Source organism: Stegodyphus dumicola, chromosome 4, assembly GCF_044657685.1.
Source record: "Stegodyphus dumicola isolate Sdum_Otavi_A_Nest chromosome 4, ASM4465768v1".
NCBI classification, from domain to species: Eukaryota; Metazoa; Arthropoda; class Arachnida; order Araneae; family Eresidae; genus Stegodyphus; species Stegodyphus dumicola.
In genome coordinates, this window is record NC_140771.1 from 248820607 (window position 1) to 248838307 (window position 17701).

At 29.3% G+C, this 17701-nt stretch overlaps 1 protein-coding gene across 1 annotated transcript in view; it reads left to right on the plus strand.

Annotated features, from left to right (window-relative positions):
- mTor (serine/threonine-protein kinase Tor) overlaps positions 1–17701 on the plus strand; it is a 157276-nt gene that overhangs the window by 27607 nt on the left and 111968 nt on the right. Inside the window, exons 11-16 of the mRNA XM_085816207.1 lie at positions 2697–2860; positions 4727–4810; positions 4917–5035; positions 10706–10799; positions 12823–13028; positions 14625–14747. Coding sequence (XP_085672333.1) covers positions 2697–2860; positions 4727–4810; positions 4917–5035; positions 10706–10799; positions 12823–13028; positions 14625–14747 — 790 coding nt within the window. The remainder of the gene's footprint in view (positions 1–2696; positions 2861–4726; positions 4811–4916; positions 5036–10705; positions 10800–12822; positions 13029–14624; positions 14748–17701) is intronic.

The following is a 17701-nucleotide window of genomic DNA, read 5'->3' on the forward strand; positions in this document are numbered from 1 at the left end:
TGGAATATATTGCAATCAAATTGATGTTAAGTAAAATGCCTTATGCTAAGAGTGATAATTTTAATTCTGCTAAACCTATTTGAAGCTAGCACATTTTCCCCATTCATTGTATACAATCTGTGATAGTCTGTTTTCTGTGCCATTTTATTATTATTTTTTCCCTGTAAGATGAGTGGTAACAGAAATTTTTATATGGCAAATTTCAAAATATAGGTAATATGATTTCCTAAAATTTTTAACAACAATGTGGTTGCTCAACACTTTTTCACAAATGAAAAACAAGTTTGAGAGTGAAAAAAAGTGTTGAACTAGTGGCAATGCCAAAATTGAAAAAGGCAGCAAGTGATCATTTTCCGTTAGCTGTGTGAAAATTTCATCATTATCAGATGTTTTGTTTTGGCGATGAAACAACGAACTAGCAATATAAATATTTTCAGAAGTAAAACAACTCATTTTCATAATGTGAATAACTCATTTAATTTAAAATGATGTTTTTCATAAACTTAAAAAATGAAAATATGCTATATTTGGAAATTTATCCCTTCTGCCTGGCTAATTGGAAGATTTTGTGATATTAACAAATTCATATATAGGTTGACCCTCATAATTTAACTTTTGAAAATTCTCAGTTTATGCCCAGAAAATGAGATATGTATGTGTCCTGTTGGAGGTGGGTGATAACTAGTACTCAATACACTGCAGTTATTGTCTCTCTTTGTAAATCTTTCTGCAATCATTTTCATGTAAGGTGCATAAACTGTAAAAGTATACACCTAGCTGCTGATAACATGCTTCTCGTAATTTTTGATTAGTATAAAATTTTTCATAATGTCTAATAGTTTGGCTTAGTAATTCATTATTTTCACCCAAAAGGGCAATTTCTGATGTCTTAGTTGTGTTTGCAGAATAGTAAAATGCCCATATACTTTTAAAAATACATATATAAATGACTTTATTATTTACACAAGAAAGTGTAACATGGTTGCAATATGTGCCATTTATCATTGCAGTTTTTCTGTTTTGCATGATGGAAGGGTAGGTATATTATAATACAGGTGTATATAAAAACACAAGGATAGAAAAAAGAAGACAAATAAAAAAAAATTATAGAAAAAAAGGACTAAAAAGTTATTAATGCATGATGCCTTTTTTTTCGTCTTTTCCATAAAAACAATCTGCCACTGAATGCTGTCAATGACATTGCAGTTTTATTAAAAAAAAATTTCTCATTCATAAAGTTACTCAGAAATATTCATGTAGAAAGAGAAAGATGATTGCAACTGTTCAAGAATCTGGTGTGAAAGATAAGTCTTCAGTTATTTGCATTAAAATGGCTCCTTTCTGCTGATGGAACCAATACTGTTGCAAAACTATATCTATTTATTGTTCATTTTTTTAACCCCATTACTTTAGAAATTGAGTGTAGTTTACTTTATGTACCAACTTCTGGAGGGATATTCACCAGACTTTAATGTACCACCGTTAATTATTAAAAATTTGCAGTAAAATTGAGCTCCTCTGGATAAGTTTTCAGCTGTTTGTGTAAGTAATGCACCAGTAATAGCAGCTCAAAGATTCATATTGCAAGTTTCTTTAAATAAGAAAACTCAGATTTTGCAGGTTATGGGATTTGTATGTCACTTTCCTAATATAACAGCTGAAAAGGTGAAACTTCTTTTCCAGTAAACATGGATGAATTCATTGCTAATCTTTATTGCTAATCTTATTAAAAAATTACTAAAAGGAAAGAAAAATTGAAATAATTTCAACAGCTGCATAATAAGTATTTTGAAACATGTATGTATATGCTGTTATCACTAGAGAAAATTTTCAGTATATTATTGTTAAAACAAGGACTAGTTTTAGATCAAATATGAATGACAGACTGAAAAACTTTTATTAACAAAAACAGTCCTATGTGGTAACTGCTTTGAGCAAAATTGTGATGCTTCTTTCTTTGAGAAAACAAAATGTGCTTCTGTTAATAGTTCTTTTTTGTTAATAGTTCTTTGAAAATGGATTAAACTATTATTTGAAAATGGATTAAACTATTATTTTCCTATGATGTTTTAAATAATATTTTTTAAATATATGAGTATTTTCATATTAATTGTGTTTAAAACACGGTGATTGTACTCTCAGACGTTAATGAGATATTATGTGCTGTTTGTTATTTAAAAAAATTCCTTTTTGTCTGCTTTTGCTGCTTAAAAATTATTTCCTTCACTGAAAAAAAAACTTATCTAATTTAAGAAAGAGAAAACAAACAACAACAAAAACAGGATTTTTGAATTTGGCATGTCTTGTTTACTGGGAGTTTGGAGTAGAATTTGGATTATTTTAGTTTTAGAGATTACAGTTAAGTAGATTGTTTATATTTGCTAAAAATGTTCATGTGAGGCTTTACTGAATTTTAAAGCTTCATTATCATTCTATGAAGCTTCATAGAATGATTCTTCATAGAATGATAATGAAGCTTTCTGGTTTGTGAATTTTTTTTTATTTTGTAATTTATTAAGAATTGTGAATAAGTGCAAATTTTATTATCATGTCACAGTTCAGATTATCCAGTCTCATCTTTTCCCTTTTGTATGTTTATTGACTATGTGTAACTTTAGGAAAAATGTATTCTCTGAAAATAGGATTTTTATTTTTTATTTTTTTCTTTTTAATTTCAAATTTCTGTAATTATCAAGTCCTGCTCTTACTGCATCATTACGAGAGCTTGCTACCCAAATACCGCAACTTAAAAGGGATATCCAAGAAGGTCTTCTAAAGATGTTATCTATTGTTTTGATGAGGCGTTCATTACGTCATCCTGGTATGCCAAAGCATTTAAATAACCAGCCTTCTTCTTCAGGTATTATTTTCTTGAAGTTTTAGTTTTAATAATAAAATAAAGTAATTTTTATTTTTATTTTAATGTATGCTAATTAATATAAATGATATAGATATTTAATTAAAAAAGTTTTACGAATAAGTAAATCACAACCTAGCCGAAGTATAGCAATTAAACATATCTTGTGTTTTCGCCCCATACATCAGCATGCTTATTTCAGCCCGATTTACTTAAATATAGGGGATGAAAATAGTTTTTTTCATTCTGGAATTTTATGTGTGTGCTCAGGTTACAGAGACCACTCAAACTCTGAGTTCACTTCCCAATTTGATGATCATAAAGATGTTGGCAAAAAATCTTTACAATTGGTGGTCAGAGAGTATATGTCTTCGTATATTTATTCTTTTTAAAATTGCTTCTCTGCTTTTGTTTCTAGCATTCACTCTTACTTGCATGAATAATGAACTTTGCTAGTCTTTTTTTATCAAAATAAGGGCTTCAAAATTCTTATTTACCATAAAAGAGCCCACAAACATAAGAATAGTGATGTTACAAGTATTTAGAATCCACTAATATGCTAATAGTTCGTTAATTTTTATTTCTACCTAATTTTGAAACAGCTGTATAGCTGAAACAGCTTTGTTTAGCTGTATAATACAAGAATTTTATTTCTTCATTTCTTATGTGGATTAAGATGTAAGACTATTTTACTTTCATTGGTACAAGAGATAGTTTATTTTATTTTAATATTATATCTAGATTATTTTATTTTAATATGCAGTAGTACTTTATGCCGACTGTGAAATATGTCAAACTTAGTATATGTCCCGTTTGGATTTAAAAAAAAAAAAAAAATTGTATACGATATTTGTCTGGAATACAACTTAACTTAAATTTGATAAGTAACAACTGTGTACATTACCCTTGATTAGCTTTTTCAAGACAATGCTATGACTGTGCGTGAGTGCAAGCATGCCCAGTGATACTATTCGATGAACAACTTGTGCTATAACTGTGAACTTTAAAATGATTTTTTTTTTTTTTTTTTTGTTTCTTCTCTTAAATTTTTCGTAAATTCATTACCAATGAGTTTTATGGATTTTTATGAGAAGAATCAAGCAATGAAGAAAATTGTTAGTATGACATTGGAGGTGATAAAACAGATTTTTTAGAAATATGAAAATGGCATGCATATCTAAGACTTGGCGGTTGCCACACATATGATAAGTATGATGGTGTGTACATAGTGAAACACAAAGATGTTATCAAATAGGCTAACATTTCAAAAGGGGTAAAACTGATTACTGAACAAAGATCAGAGAACATTAAAGCATATTAAAAAATTGCTTTTGATCTGGATAGCAGAAAAAAATTATTTACAGTATGTATTTTATCCTCTACATTTGTATTTTAGTATTGAATACTTTTATAATTACAATAGAATTTTTTTATAAGATCCAATTAATTATCATATCTTTATTTCTGATTGGAAAATTTCGTTTGGTGTATGTCGAAGGATCTGGAATGGATTAGTGACGTATGCTGAGGTATCACCGTATATAGTAGAGTTATGGATTGAATACTGTATTTATTTAATGTTCATAATATCTTACTTGGTAATTTTTCAATTAAACTGACTCTTATATATGCAATGCGAATATCTTGTTTGCTGTTTTATTACCCACAGATATGAGGTTAATACTGTTGTTAATTTTTTGAAGACTTGAAATATTTAAAAAATATTTTGAAGTAGAATAATTCTAAATTAGTATAGTTATTTTGAATTAGTATAGTTATTACTATTTAGATTTGAAGATTTTCCAAATTAGTATAGTAGATTTTATGTGAGAGATGCAAGAATTAATTTCTTTGTTATAATATTGTTAGGATTGCATCAAAATTTATTGGAAGTAACAGATGTCGCAAGCATTACATTAGCTCTGAAAACATTGGGAAGTTTTGATTTCCAAGGTAAAATACTGTTTTTCATAAATAGTGAAAATACATTATTTTGAAGTATTTTCATAAACAGTAAAAGTACTTCAAAATAATGGATTAAAAAGCCAGTCTCTTTTAGGGCGGCCGCTTATGCTGTTCGTACGTTACTGTGCTGAGAACTATTTATCAAGTGAATATAAAGAAATTCGTCTCGAAGCAGTAAGAACATGCTGTAAACTTTTACTTCCTGCTATTCAGGTAAAAATTTAAAATTTTTGACATACTATGAAAAATGGTTTATTTTGTGATCAGTTAATGAAGTTTTTCAAGTTTCAGATTAAACCATTTATGCATTTTTTTTTTTTTGTTTCATCGATTGAGCTTTTCTGAATCTGATTTGTAATACATAAGCCAGTAGGAATTTTAATTTTACAAGATAAAATTTGAAATTCATTTTGCATACATTTACTGCAACGGTGAGTATGGGTATTTAGGATCTTAATTGTGTGAAATCCATGATTGTCACATTTAAATTCCCCCTTTTAAGTAATATGAATTAATATATCAAACTGAAATAATTTTACTTTTTGTTTTATAATCTTATTCCCCATAATATCTAATTTTATGTTAAAGAAGATAGGCTTTCTGTCTATTGCAATCGTAATGGTCTTAATGAGTTTGATATGAGTAGTGCCCTATTAACCAGTAGGGAAAATGGCTGTCATAATCTTGGGTCCAGATTAAAAATGTGGAACAGGTATGGATGCTTTTTAAGCATATAGTCTTTTTGTAACATGGGGACACTTGAATACTGTTGTGCTGAAAGTCCTCTCAAAGGGATGATGGTAGGAAAAAAAAAGGTAGCAGACTCTGAAACCTGTCTCATGGGATATTCTCCTTAAAAATATAATGAAGCTTCCCTTTTCTTCTGGATGTAATTTGATTGTTCCTGTACTGCATCCAGAACAGTGTTCTTGGTGATATAACTAAATAGCTAATGGATTTGGCCATTCATGTGAATGCTTTAAAAAGTGTCTAGCCATTGAAACGAAAAAATTTAACAGTATGAAAAACATTCTTATTTATTGTTATAATATTAAGGTTGAGCTAACTTTTAGGAATATAGTAGGTCACCCAAAAATTTTATTTTTTTTTTTTTAATACAAAATACAAATAAAGCAATATAAAAAAACTTTTCACTGAGGCATAAGCACCGTTTTATTCTATGATTTTTTTGTCATCTCTCAGGCAGCTGGAAATTTTTTTTTTTTTTTTTTAAGTCGTCAGATTTATTTGTAAAGAAGTTACTGGTATGCTGTTTAACAGTCTCCAAATAAGTGAACTCGAAGCCATTCGGAGAGTTTTAAAGTGACCAGAAGAGATAAAAAATCCCTAGTGAAATTGGGTGGGAGGACATAATACATCTCAGCTATTTGACATTCATTGAAATGGGGGACCAAGCATTGTCATGATGAAAGACAACATCTTGAAGATTGGTCAGTTCTAAGAACTTTGCCATCTGGAAACTCTATTTTACCAATTTTGTGACAATGGTTTAGAGTGTAGAATTCCCTTGTAGTTTCACCATACAAGAGCCTGTCGATGTTATTAAATTAGGTCCTTTTGGTTTAATCCATAATCTTTTTCTTATAACATCTCATCTTCAATAATGAGCTGATTAAAAAAGAGGAGTTTTTTAAACAATTAAATTTAATTAAACATTTTTTGATTTTTTAGCAAAAAATCACATGCCAAGCCTCTAGCAAGCATGTTCTGTTGTATTAAAGTAAGATACACCCATGTATCATAGCAGCTTATATACCTATTTTTTAGTCCAAAGGGGCAATTTGTTCTGGAGAACTGTTAATTTCGTTTTGGCATTTTGCAGTGAAAACTTTAAAAGGCTGTATTACATTTGAAATCATTGCCACCATATATTATCGCCCTATCTTATATTTAAAGGAATTAAATAATGAAGAATCTGCATAAATGTATTTATGTTTCTTGCATTGTGATAAATCAACGGTACTTAAACCCATCAAAATTTGAATAATGTAATCTTCCATAGAATATGGGCCTGTGAAAGCCCTAATTTGAATTTGAAATTTGTTTTATTTATTGGTTTCATATTTTGTAAAACTTTGAACGTTGAGTTTGTTAATCAAAAATGAATTTTTGATTAACAAACTCAACGATTTCAAAGCCAGCAATGATAATGTTATACAGAAAAAAAAACATTTTTAACTCCAGCGCACAAGACTCTGTATCGGAAATTCTAAAGATATGTTCATTATAAAATTAATTTGTGATATTGCTGCTGAACTGAATTTTATCGTTTGAGTACATAGAACATGATACTTAATAAATAAAGGTAATGCACAAAACGTTAAAAAAAAAAGCCCCTTTAGATGTAATTTAAAATATGAAACCTTTCAGATTTATTTATTTATTTTTAAATGATCATGTTTTGTACTTTTTTGGAATATATATTCTGTCTGATAGCTGTTGAACTGTATAACTTGGACTTTCAGTGACAGCTTCTTATACTAGGTCCTCGTTTACAGAAGATGATTGTCCAAAGTAGGCATCATATTTGAGGCTTAAATTTCCTAGCTTAAACTTCTCAAACTACCTTAAGACCGTGTCATCATAAGCAGCACTTTTTCCAAATATAGCTCAAATTTTGCAAGGTGTCCAAATAGCTTTTTTTTTTTTTTTTTTTTTAAAAAAAAAAAGAACATAATTTGAGGAAAATTAACGTTGGGGTTCTTTATTCTTAGCACTAAAACAAAAAGTATGCCTCAACACATGCTAGAATTTTGCAACATAAGCAGAAAATACCATATTTAAATATCTGCTTCAATCAAGATAACAAACAAACATATCAGCATTAACAAAATTAGAAAAAAAAAAAGTTGTGCTTTGATTTGAAAAATAACAAGACTTTTGGTTTGATGAAATACTGAAGTCATGCAAGGAACATTTGAAAAAGGATATGTATGTATAAATAAATAAATATAATGTAGCAGTAAACATAACCTGAGACTGAATTTGTAAAGTTTTGATTTTATACTAACAAGCAGTTACAATTGAATTTACTGAGTTTTGATTTTATACTGATGAGCTTTTAAAAATAATTGAAATTATGAGTTTTTTTATCTGCACTGTTGTTGTTGAGAAGATGGAGGTATGTTTGTCACATATATACCAACATTTAAGAATTTATCATATTTATAAAAACTGTTGTTATTTTATAATTTTGTGCTTGAGACTCCTTTTTAAAGAATTTTAGATAATTTTGCTAAGTTGCTAAAAATAATTCTATCATGTCACCAAATTTATTCTTGGCACAAATTTTTTATTATTGTCAGATCATAAATGTGATTAAAATAAGTGTGATTTAAAATTTTTTCTTTAATAGGGCTTTCTTTTTCTAATTATCTTTCTGATATGTGAATTCTTTTTTTGCAAATTTCACATTTCATGTTCTGCTAAATTTTTTGTAGAAACTTTCTGATTTTTACTCTTATGACGTTGGCGGACATTGTTAAGAAAATGTGGCAGTCTTTTTTCTGTTTAATTGGAATTATAGAACAATTTCCAGTAAACAATTTTGTAATATAGGTGTATTAGAAATCTGTTTAGTTTCAAATCTTAGTTTGTTATAATGAAGTAATGTGTAGTAGGAAAATGTGTATTCTCTTACAAAATAATTGCTCTGTTTCATGATGAGGGGGCTGAATGGTCTTCACATATGAAGAATTATTGTATGAAAAAGCTTTCTTAAAATTATAGTATGATTCTAATACTTAAAGCAAATATGTACTGCTAAATCCTTTGAGACTTAAACTATAAAACATTAGGAAATAATTTTAGAAAATTAAATTAATATTTATTTAAGAATAAGGGCTTGATAGATACTTTACTATTTGAATAATGTTTGAGTAGATATAATTTTTAATTACGTATGTTAAGTTGGAATTTTTTCTTAGTAATTATATTAATGAGATTGGAATATTATTTCTGAATTTTTTATTAGTGTATAGCTTTTTCTTTACATCTGCAAATAGGTTCATATAATAATTGTTATTGTGATGGGCCGGTGATGTTATGTACAAGGATATACTAATAACTGAATTTAAATATTTGTATGCTGAAATTTTATTATAGTGTGATATTTTTTAAAACTTTTATTCTAATAAATCTAAAATCTAAAAATTTTAAGATTGTATTAAAGATACTGATGTTAAATATGATTGTAAAAAAGATATTGATGTAAAGCAGTTTATCTGTTTTAGTTCTGTGGTATGATTCTGTCAGTCATTCTTTAGAGAAGGAGGGGTACAGTATGCAAATAAATAATAATTTATAAATATGCAAAACATCTAATAAAAATAAATAGAGCAAAAATTGAGAAATAGTAAATTGGCTGAGTAATTTTGCATTCGTTTGAGATTTAAAACTCTCATTGAAGTTGTTTATAAAGTTCTCCAAAAAGTAAATATATTTCTGCCATAGTTTATGAACAATTTTGCGACATATTTTTGTTCAATTCATTGTTCAGCGAAAGAAATATATGATATACTTCTCAGTGTACTTTCTCCAAAAATTTTGGCTTAAAATGTGAATGCTTGTCATGTATGTATTCTAATAATACAGCTATATGAATTTAATATTAAAATTTTGATAGCAGTATACAAATAATTTTGGAAAAATTATCCTAAAACCATTCCTTTAATCTTTGCTTTATTGAAATTCAAAACAGAAATATTAAGACTTTAAAATTGTTTTAAAACTCTCATTTCATTCTTTGTTCTATTAAAATTCAAACCTGAATGTAGTTTTTGCAACTGCATGGGCATTCAAACTTAGGAATTTGGAAAAATTGTCTTGAAACCACTGAACTTTTTTTTTTCTTTTCAGAATTTAAAACAGAATATTTTTGGCAAGTACTCGGGCATTCAATTTTTGTTTTTGAAAAACTTTACAAAGCACTTAATGCATTATGACAACCACCTTAGTAGAAATTACCAGATTTTTCATAATATGAAAAAAATTGTCAACCATGTGCATAACCAACCATGCTCATAACAGTCCCACAATTAAGCAGCATCACCATTTTCACTTTTTTTTTTTTTTTTTAATTTAGAGTTCTAATGGTTTTATTTTTTAAATGTGATTCCCCTCCCCCTTAAACTTTGTGCTTGGGGAATTTGGCAGAACTGAAGAAAGTGTGCTGAAAGTTCTGCAGGAATATAGAATTTTGCCTCAAAATCTCTAATATGAACATTGAGGAGATGTGTTTGGTAAGTACAGGTTTCAGCAGTATTGAGTCTTTGCAATTCTCTGATGGTTTTTAATACTTGAGAATAGAACCTAAAAAAATTACAGAAACATTTGGTGACGAATGTAAGCATTTTATTTTTTAATATATAAGCCTTATTTAATAATTAAAATTTGTATTTCAAATTGCTGAATTATGTTTTTCATATGTTGTAATGTTTGCCAACTTAAGATAAATATCAATAGTTTTGAAATCTTTCTATAAAAAATTCACGAAAACAATGAGTTTGCACCCGATAAGTAACTTTAATCTAGTCATCTGTACAAAGTAACCAGATTGTGGCAAGGTAATTGCATTAATATGTAAGTACTTATTGCAAAAATTACGTAACTACTGAGTAACACATTTATACAAAAGTGTTTTTATAAATTGCAGGATAACTCTTGATCTGTAGTTACTAAATGATTGACTTAGTAGCTTTGTACTAAATATAAACAGAACGGCAAGAGAAATGTAAAACGATAATATTACCCGAGACCAAAAACTTTTCATCTTTTAACTTTGTATTTAAATATGGTAAATTTAATGCAAGCTGAAATCCTTGTGAATTGTAGTGTTTTTAACTTTTGTTGTGTCTTAAATAGTCAGTGAATGCAAGTGGAAGATATGGTCATTCCCTCATGTCAACTGTGCAAGAAGTATTAGGGAAATTATTGATGGTTGGAGTCACAGATGCTGGTTTGTACTGACTTTACCCCCTAGTATTTTTAAATCAAGTCTCTGTATAAAGGAAAATTTATTTAGAAGAGGAGGAAATTTAAGTTAAATTATTTTATAAAGATATTTGTCATAAATGTGCATTTAAGCAATATATTAGTACCTGTTGCTAAATATATACAGGGTGTCCAACTTGGTTGGGAGATAGAGAACATCATTAGGAATCATAATCACATAGGAAAGTATGGGTAGCAATACATGCTAGACATGGTAAATAAAGATATAGAAAAGGTAGCAACAGAAAGTGGTGTAAAAAATTTATTTTACATTAAAAGAGTGCAAAATTTTGTATAATTATCACAGTACACCCATTTGCACTGATGCGTACCTATGCAACATGCATTGGCGAACATTTTTGAAGATACCTGCCATTTCATGGATGGTAGTGGCAGCAATGCTGAATCATACCACCAGGTGCATTTTGGAAGTTGCTAGTATGTCATAAAGAATTTTCTTCTTAGTGTTTCATAGAAAATAATCCAAGGGAGATAAATCAGGTGATCGGGGGGAGGGGCATGCTATGGGGCTACAACCAAACAGTTTTCGAAGGTTTGATCCAAATGGTCGTGTACGAGTGTGTCATAATATGATGATGCCCCATCATGTTGAAACCAAATTTAACAATGAACATGTGCAGGGATAGTGTCAGGCAGTTTCAGAAGAGCCTCCTGAAGGAAGATCAGGTATTTGTGACTGTCCAGTTGAAGTGGTAAGAAGCATGGACCAAGGACATAATCTGCCATGATTTTTACCCACACACTGACATTCAACCGATTTTATGTGATGTGTGTCAGGTTAAGTGTGGGTTATCTACATCCCACATATGTGCGTTGTGCATATTGAAAAACCCTTCACATGAAAAACCCTTCACAAGGTAGCTCACACAAAACAGAACCGGAAAACTGCAGTCAGGCTGAGTTTGAAACCATTGTGCATATGCGACTCATCACAGGTGATTGTATGGCTACAATAATCGAGCTCTTTAAAGATGATAGGAATATAAATCCTTGCTGTGCGGAACTTGGCAGACAGTTGCCCGAGAGGATCCAGTGACGGCCACAAGCACCTACTGGGAACCAATGTATTGATTTCGAGATTTCATTCTATGGTATACAACAGTGCTTCTTTCCATATTGGGTGTTCATACTGTTTGCAGCTGCTCAGTATTCTGCATCCTTCCTGTGAGAGATCGATGTTCCACAAGGTTCTGATGTAGAGTGAACATTTGATGGATATTTTTCTTGATACAACTGGTGCATCAGCACATCCATTTCCATAGGCAAAGTGCATATCCGTTAAATCAGCATTCATTAAACAATTCTTGTTCACCATGTTCTCTACCTTCCTTCCAAGTTTGTTCACAAATTTCTAGAATACCCTGTATAATAAGTTGCTGTTAACTTTAATCTTTAATTTTTACACTAATAACCAGATGCTGTTTGTGTCATTCTTATTCTTGAATAAAAGAATTTTTATTTATGTTTATATATCTGTTACATATATATATTTATGTTTGTATTTTGCTTTTATTTGCATTACATTTTTATTCTGCAGTTTTTACATAACTATAGACGTGTAAAGTTTCTACTGTTGATAATTATTGCCGCATATTTCTAATGCTGTAGAAGCATTGTATAAATTTTTTAGAGTTGATGGAAATTTGTTATTCATTATGTGTCTCATTTTTTATTTTCCTCCACTTTTTGTTTTATTTTCTTCATATTAAAACACCTAATTTTTTAATTTAATTGAACATGAAAAATATCAATTAGTTATGTGACAGAATGTAACTTTAATTATTCTCGCTTGTTCTGAACTCATTTAATAGATATTTTATAGCAGATATTCTGCAGAGTTAATTTTCGTATTTAAAAATTTTTATTGCATATATTGGGATAAAATTATTTAAAAGTTATTTTTAATATGTTTGTTGCTGTTATTATAATCCTCACACAAATGTCAAATTATGTGTTTTCTCTTTTAGATCAAAATGTGCGGTATTGTGTGCTGGCATCATTGGATGAAAAGTTTGACCCTTACTTAGCTCAATCTGAGAATTTGAATGCACTATTTATAGCTCTAAATGATGAAATGTTTGAAATTCGAGAATTAACACTTTGCACGGTTGGACGTCTTAGTGCAGTAAACCCTGCATATGTGATGCCATCCTTAAGGAAAACTTTAATTCAGGTACATGTTTTTTTTTTTTTACAAAAAGAAAATTGCATAAGTCATAAAACATAAGTCGAGCATTTTTAAGCAGTCTTTATGCGAGAAAATTTGTTAAAACTGAAAAATTTACTATCCTCTGCTGTTAACTTTGTGATATGTCAATGTAGTTTCATACATATTCTTACCAGAACTCTTCGCTCTAAGTCAAACAGCTTAATAGTCCCATTAAAATCAAAATTTCAGACTTTTGTTTTATATTTGTAAACTACCGAAATGTCCTGAAAGTAATGCAGCCTTCAAATGTAGAAAAGGCATGTTTCGAGAAAGAGGTCTTAATATTTTGCTTTCCTCAAAATAAAACAGCCTGATGTCAGTTACCAGTCTGCTGAACATTGGTAGCTGAATTTCAGTTTGAGCCTGGACAAATGGGGCAGTTGCTTAGGCATTTTCAGAGTTTTATCCGTGTTAATATGAATAAGATCCAGTTTATCTTAGAAGAATTTTAGTCTTAATATTTTAATGTTCTGATTTGTAACTGAATGAAATAATAAGCGAAGAACTGCTACTTGAAACATATTTGATGTCCATTTGTGATTATATTCATTTATAAAATCTTTTGAAATGTGGTTGTTTACCTTTTAATCATATTTAAGTGGTTTAGCCGCTCTTTCTTCTTTTGCTAGTGAAGTTTTATTCTTTGCATTTTTACGTTAGGCATGTACACTCACGTTCTTATTTGTTTAGGCTGGTAACCCTCACATGCTTTACTGTGATTATTTAAATTTATCACAAAATATTATATGTGAATTCTGTGACCATTTTTACTAAATTCTGCTGTTATACCCCAACCCTATCAGAGTGAACTTACAAATTCATTATAGCACATTCTTAAGCTTTCCTGCCGACATTTCTGAACCTGGTTCCGATAATAGTACCGGAGTGATATATTATTGTATGATAGCTATATGTTTCATGTAAAATGTAGGCATTAACTCATTTCCATGCTAATGAATATCAGTATTGTATGCAAGATGACCATTATTTTGAAACGGAATTGGAAAGGAAGAAAAAAAAAAACATTTAAATTGCAATCAATAAAATTAAAAGATCCTGTTATTTCTTCTATTATATCTTCTAATTACACGTTATTTCGGTTTCTTTGCTTTATTTTTAGATAATATAGCTTTCACTCAAATACAAAGTAATTGAGATAAATTTTTATCATCAGTATTCTAAGAAAAGTGTATTAAATTTCATTAAAAAAATTTGAAGATTTAAAACTTGTATTATAAATATGTATTCTGAAGTACCATGAAGAATATCAGAGTGAGGCCAGGGCAGATATGTTGATTTCATATACTGTGAAACCTTTAACTCAATAACTGTTAGCTGAGGATGGTGGTTCGGTAAAACTATCGAAACTAGTCGTGTTAAATTTTGAAAATATAACCCTGATTTTTGTTGTTTGACTTCTGAATTAGTATTTGTTCGGCGTGTTATTGTGTCTTAATCGGTGACATCTCGGTTTATTTCCTTTAAATTACTTTATGAGTAATTTATTTTATAAATTTAGTATATTTTCTTGTTTGTATATATTTCAATATTTCCATTTAGATTCTAACTGAGCTGAAAAATTCTGGAATTGGTCGTAACAAAGAACAAAGTGCAAAGATGTTGGGTCACCTTGGAGCTAATGCACCTCGGCTTATTAGACCGTACATGGAACCTGTGCTAAAAGTAAATTTTATAAATATGTAGTTCTCTTAAAGTTTTGATTAATATTAGTGTCTGGATTAAATTCTTTACATGATTATGGTGATAAATGAAAACACTTTTTATTATGTATTGCTTTCTTTATTAGTTTCTGATAAAGTGATTTAATTTATTAAAAAAAAGTTCCATTATTTATTGTATTTCTCCAAGAGGCCACTGTTTTTTTAATGTTGCAAAAAAAAAAAAAAAAAAAAAATTATTTAAGTTTTTAAAAAACCATGCAAAATTAATAAGTTATTGATTTTAAAGTAGGATTTTCACCCAAAGACTTTTCACAGATGCATATTTCTTTTGGTGTAAAAATAAATATTGGTTCAGACAATATATGTTACTATTATTTTCATAATCTAATAATAAAATGAGAAAAATTAAGGTACAGCATTTATTTGTTTGTGTTTGCAATCATGTTATAATAGCAGATGTCACCATAAATCATCAACAAATGATATTTTGCAAGTATGTTAGAATGGCATTCACACACACTTGCATGAAATTTACTGTAAGGATCAATGGTGGTGATCTCATGGCTGATAGCATATTTCAGATGAGACAAGGAAGATGAATTTCTAGTGTATATTTGAGATTTTCAAGTAGCTCCATAACCCAAATATGCAAGAGTGAAATCTAGAGATATTAAGAAAGCCATGCATTTTTGCTAGGAAAATCAATAATTGTTAATGATCAAATATATTTAGAAATGGATGAATTATCAGTAACTGCTTTCTCAGATAATGCTATATGACAAAGCTCTTACATAAAAATGATTGTTGAGAAGATTCTTTTGAACACATGCATGATACAGCATATTTGTTAAGTATTTATTGTTCATTAGTTATGGTAAAGGCCTTCCATCCAGGGCTGTGGAATCAGTAGGAAAAATGACTGACTCCGACTCCAGGAATTTTAAAGACTCTGACTCCCTCGTATATATATATATATATATATATATTTACCGCTTTTTAGTTTTGATGTTTAGCTAGTTAATACTTTTACTAATGTTTTAAATATACCATAATTAGATTAGCATATTGCTTACTATTAGTATTGATTTTTACTTGTAAATAATCACATGTTGAATTTTTCTCTTATAACACATTTCATTGCTACCTATTTTGCTTATGTTAAAATTTTCATGGAACTACAGTATTTCAGCAGCTTTTTAGCATTCGAACTAGGATTTTTCTTTTAACATTTTTAAATTTTATAGCACAATGCACAAAGTTTTTTACCACATAGGTCTTTTATCGTTTGTTCTTTCTACTTTACTTTAAATTATATATATATATATATATAAACATATACACATGGGTTACAGATTTTTTTATTATAAAAGAAGTAATAGATGCTATAGAAAAAAAATGGTCGCATAGCAAATTATTTATATTAATTAGCATTTATTATGAAGTGGAAAAACTGGCATTATTATTTCTAAGAAACAGTATAGCTTCGGCAAGATCTTCTTTGTTGGAGGACCATAGATCCGATTTCATAAACTTCAGAGCTGAGAAGAGTGTTTCCACGCTGACTTATGCAGGAGGAAGAGTTGTTATTGTTAGGGCTACTTCTTTTAACTTGTCAGGATAGATTTTTATAAGTTCTAAAAGAGGTGTCTTGCAAGAGCAATCATATTTCTGTATTTCTTGAAAGTCTGTGTAGAAATCTTGTTGTACTTTTATATCTAAAGGCTCTTGGTTCTTTGTTTTCATTTGCTTTGCCTTAGCCTTTTCAATATTATCAAAAAATATTTCTCAAAATCTAATTCATAACTGGAAGAGGATGATAGAGACACAGTTGCAATGTCTGCAGTTTGACTGTCCTGATTTGAATACTCCAATTTTTCTGAAAATAATTTAATTTTATTGAAAGTTCATAGATGGCTTTCTTTGCCTTCTTAATTTGTTCGTCGTCCAACAAAATTTGGTGTTTTGGATCTACATATATTGAACCCAGCTGGATATCATTATCTAGCAAACTAGTTTCTCTTTTCTTCACTGAGGAAATGATTCCTTCTCCAATAAGCCATCCATTTCAGAAAGAACAAACATCACATTTTCCCATTCTCACCTCCTGTTAATTCTTCAGATTGTAGCTTTTTTGTGGCTATATACAGTGTAGAAAGAAGAGTTTTCAATTCTGAAAAATAATTCCACACTCTTTCTGTTTGTGAAACATTTTCTACATCTTCTAAAACGTTCTTAATTGTAACAACCTCCATATCATCAAATATGTACTTCCCCATCGTGTTGCTTGAGCAATAATTGCTCCTTTTCCTGCTTGCTTCCTAAGAATGGCTTCAATTTTGGGAGTTCTCGTTGCTATTGCTGCTTACCTAAATTTACCAGTGAGATTTGTAACTAAGTGAATCAGCTTAATCACTACTGGCAAATATCACATGCATCCTCCTCACTTAAATATGTTTATTAATATGTCAATAAAATAGAAAATAACTATTTATTAATGTATATAATGTATAAATAAAAATAATAACTCAGTTTGTCATTGCGGTTTTTTTTTTTTTTTTTTTTTTTTTTTTCCCAATTCACTTTAATTTTATTTCAAATTCAAATTCCAACAAAAACTGGAGTCGGAGTTGACCTGTTTTTAGCCACTCCAGCTCCGACTCCTTTTTACCCCAAAATCTGCCTAACTCTGATTCCAATTCCATGACTCTGACTCCACAGCCCTGCTTCCATCTACTCATTTCACATAGTTTTTCAGAGAAGAAAGACCCAAGAACAACTGGTGTACTGAATTCTGATTGTATAGTGAATTGCAGTACATGTAATTGTTGCACAGCATATTCATATGAATTGTCTTTAGCCTAGATTTAGCAGTTATGTATATAAACTGTCCTATTTAAAGGAAATTGAGTTTCATAGCTTCAAACAGTGTTAAAAAAATCATTAATCTCCTTTGAC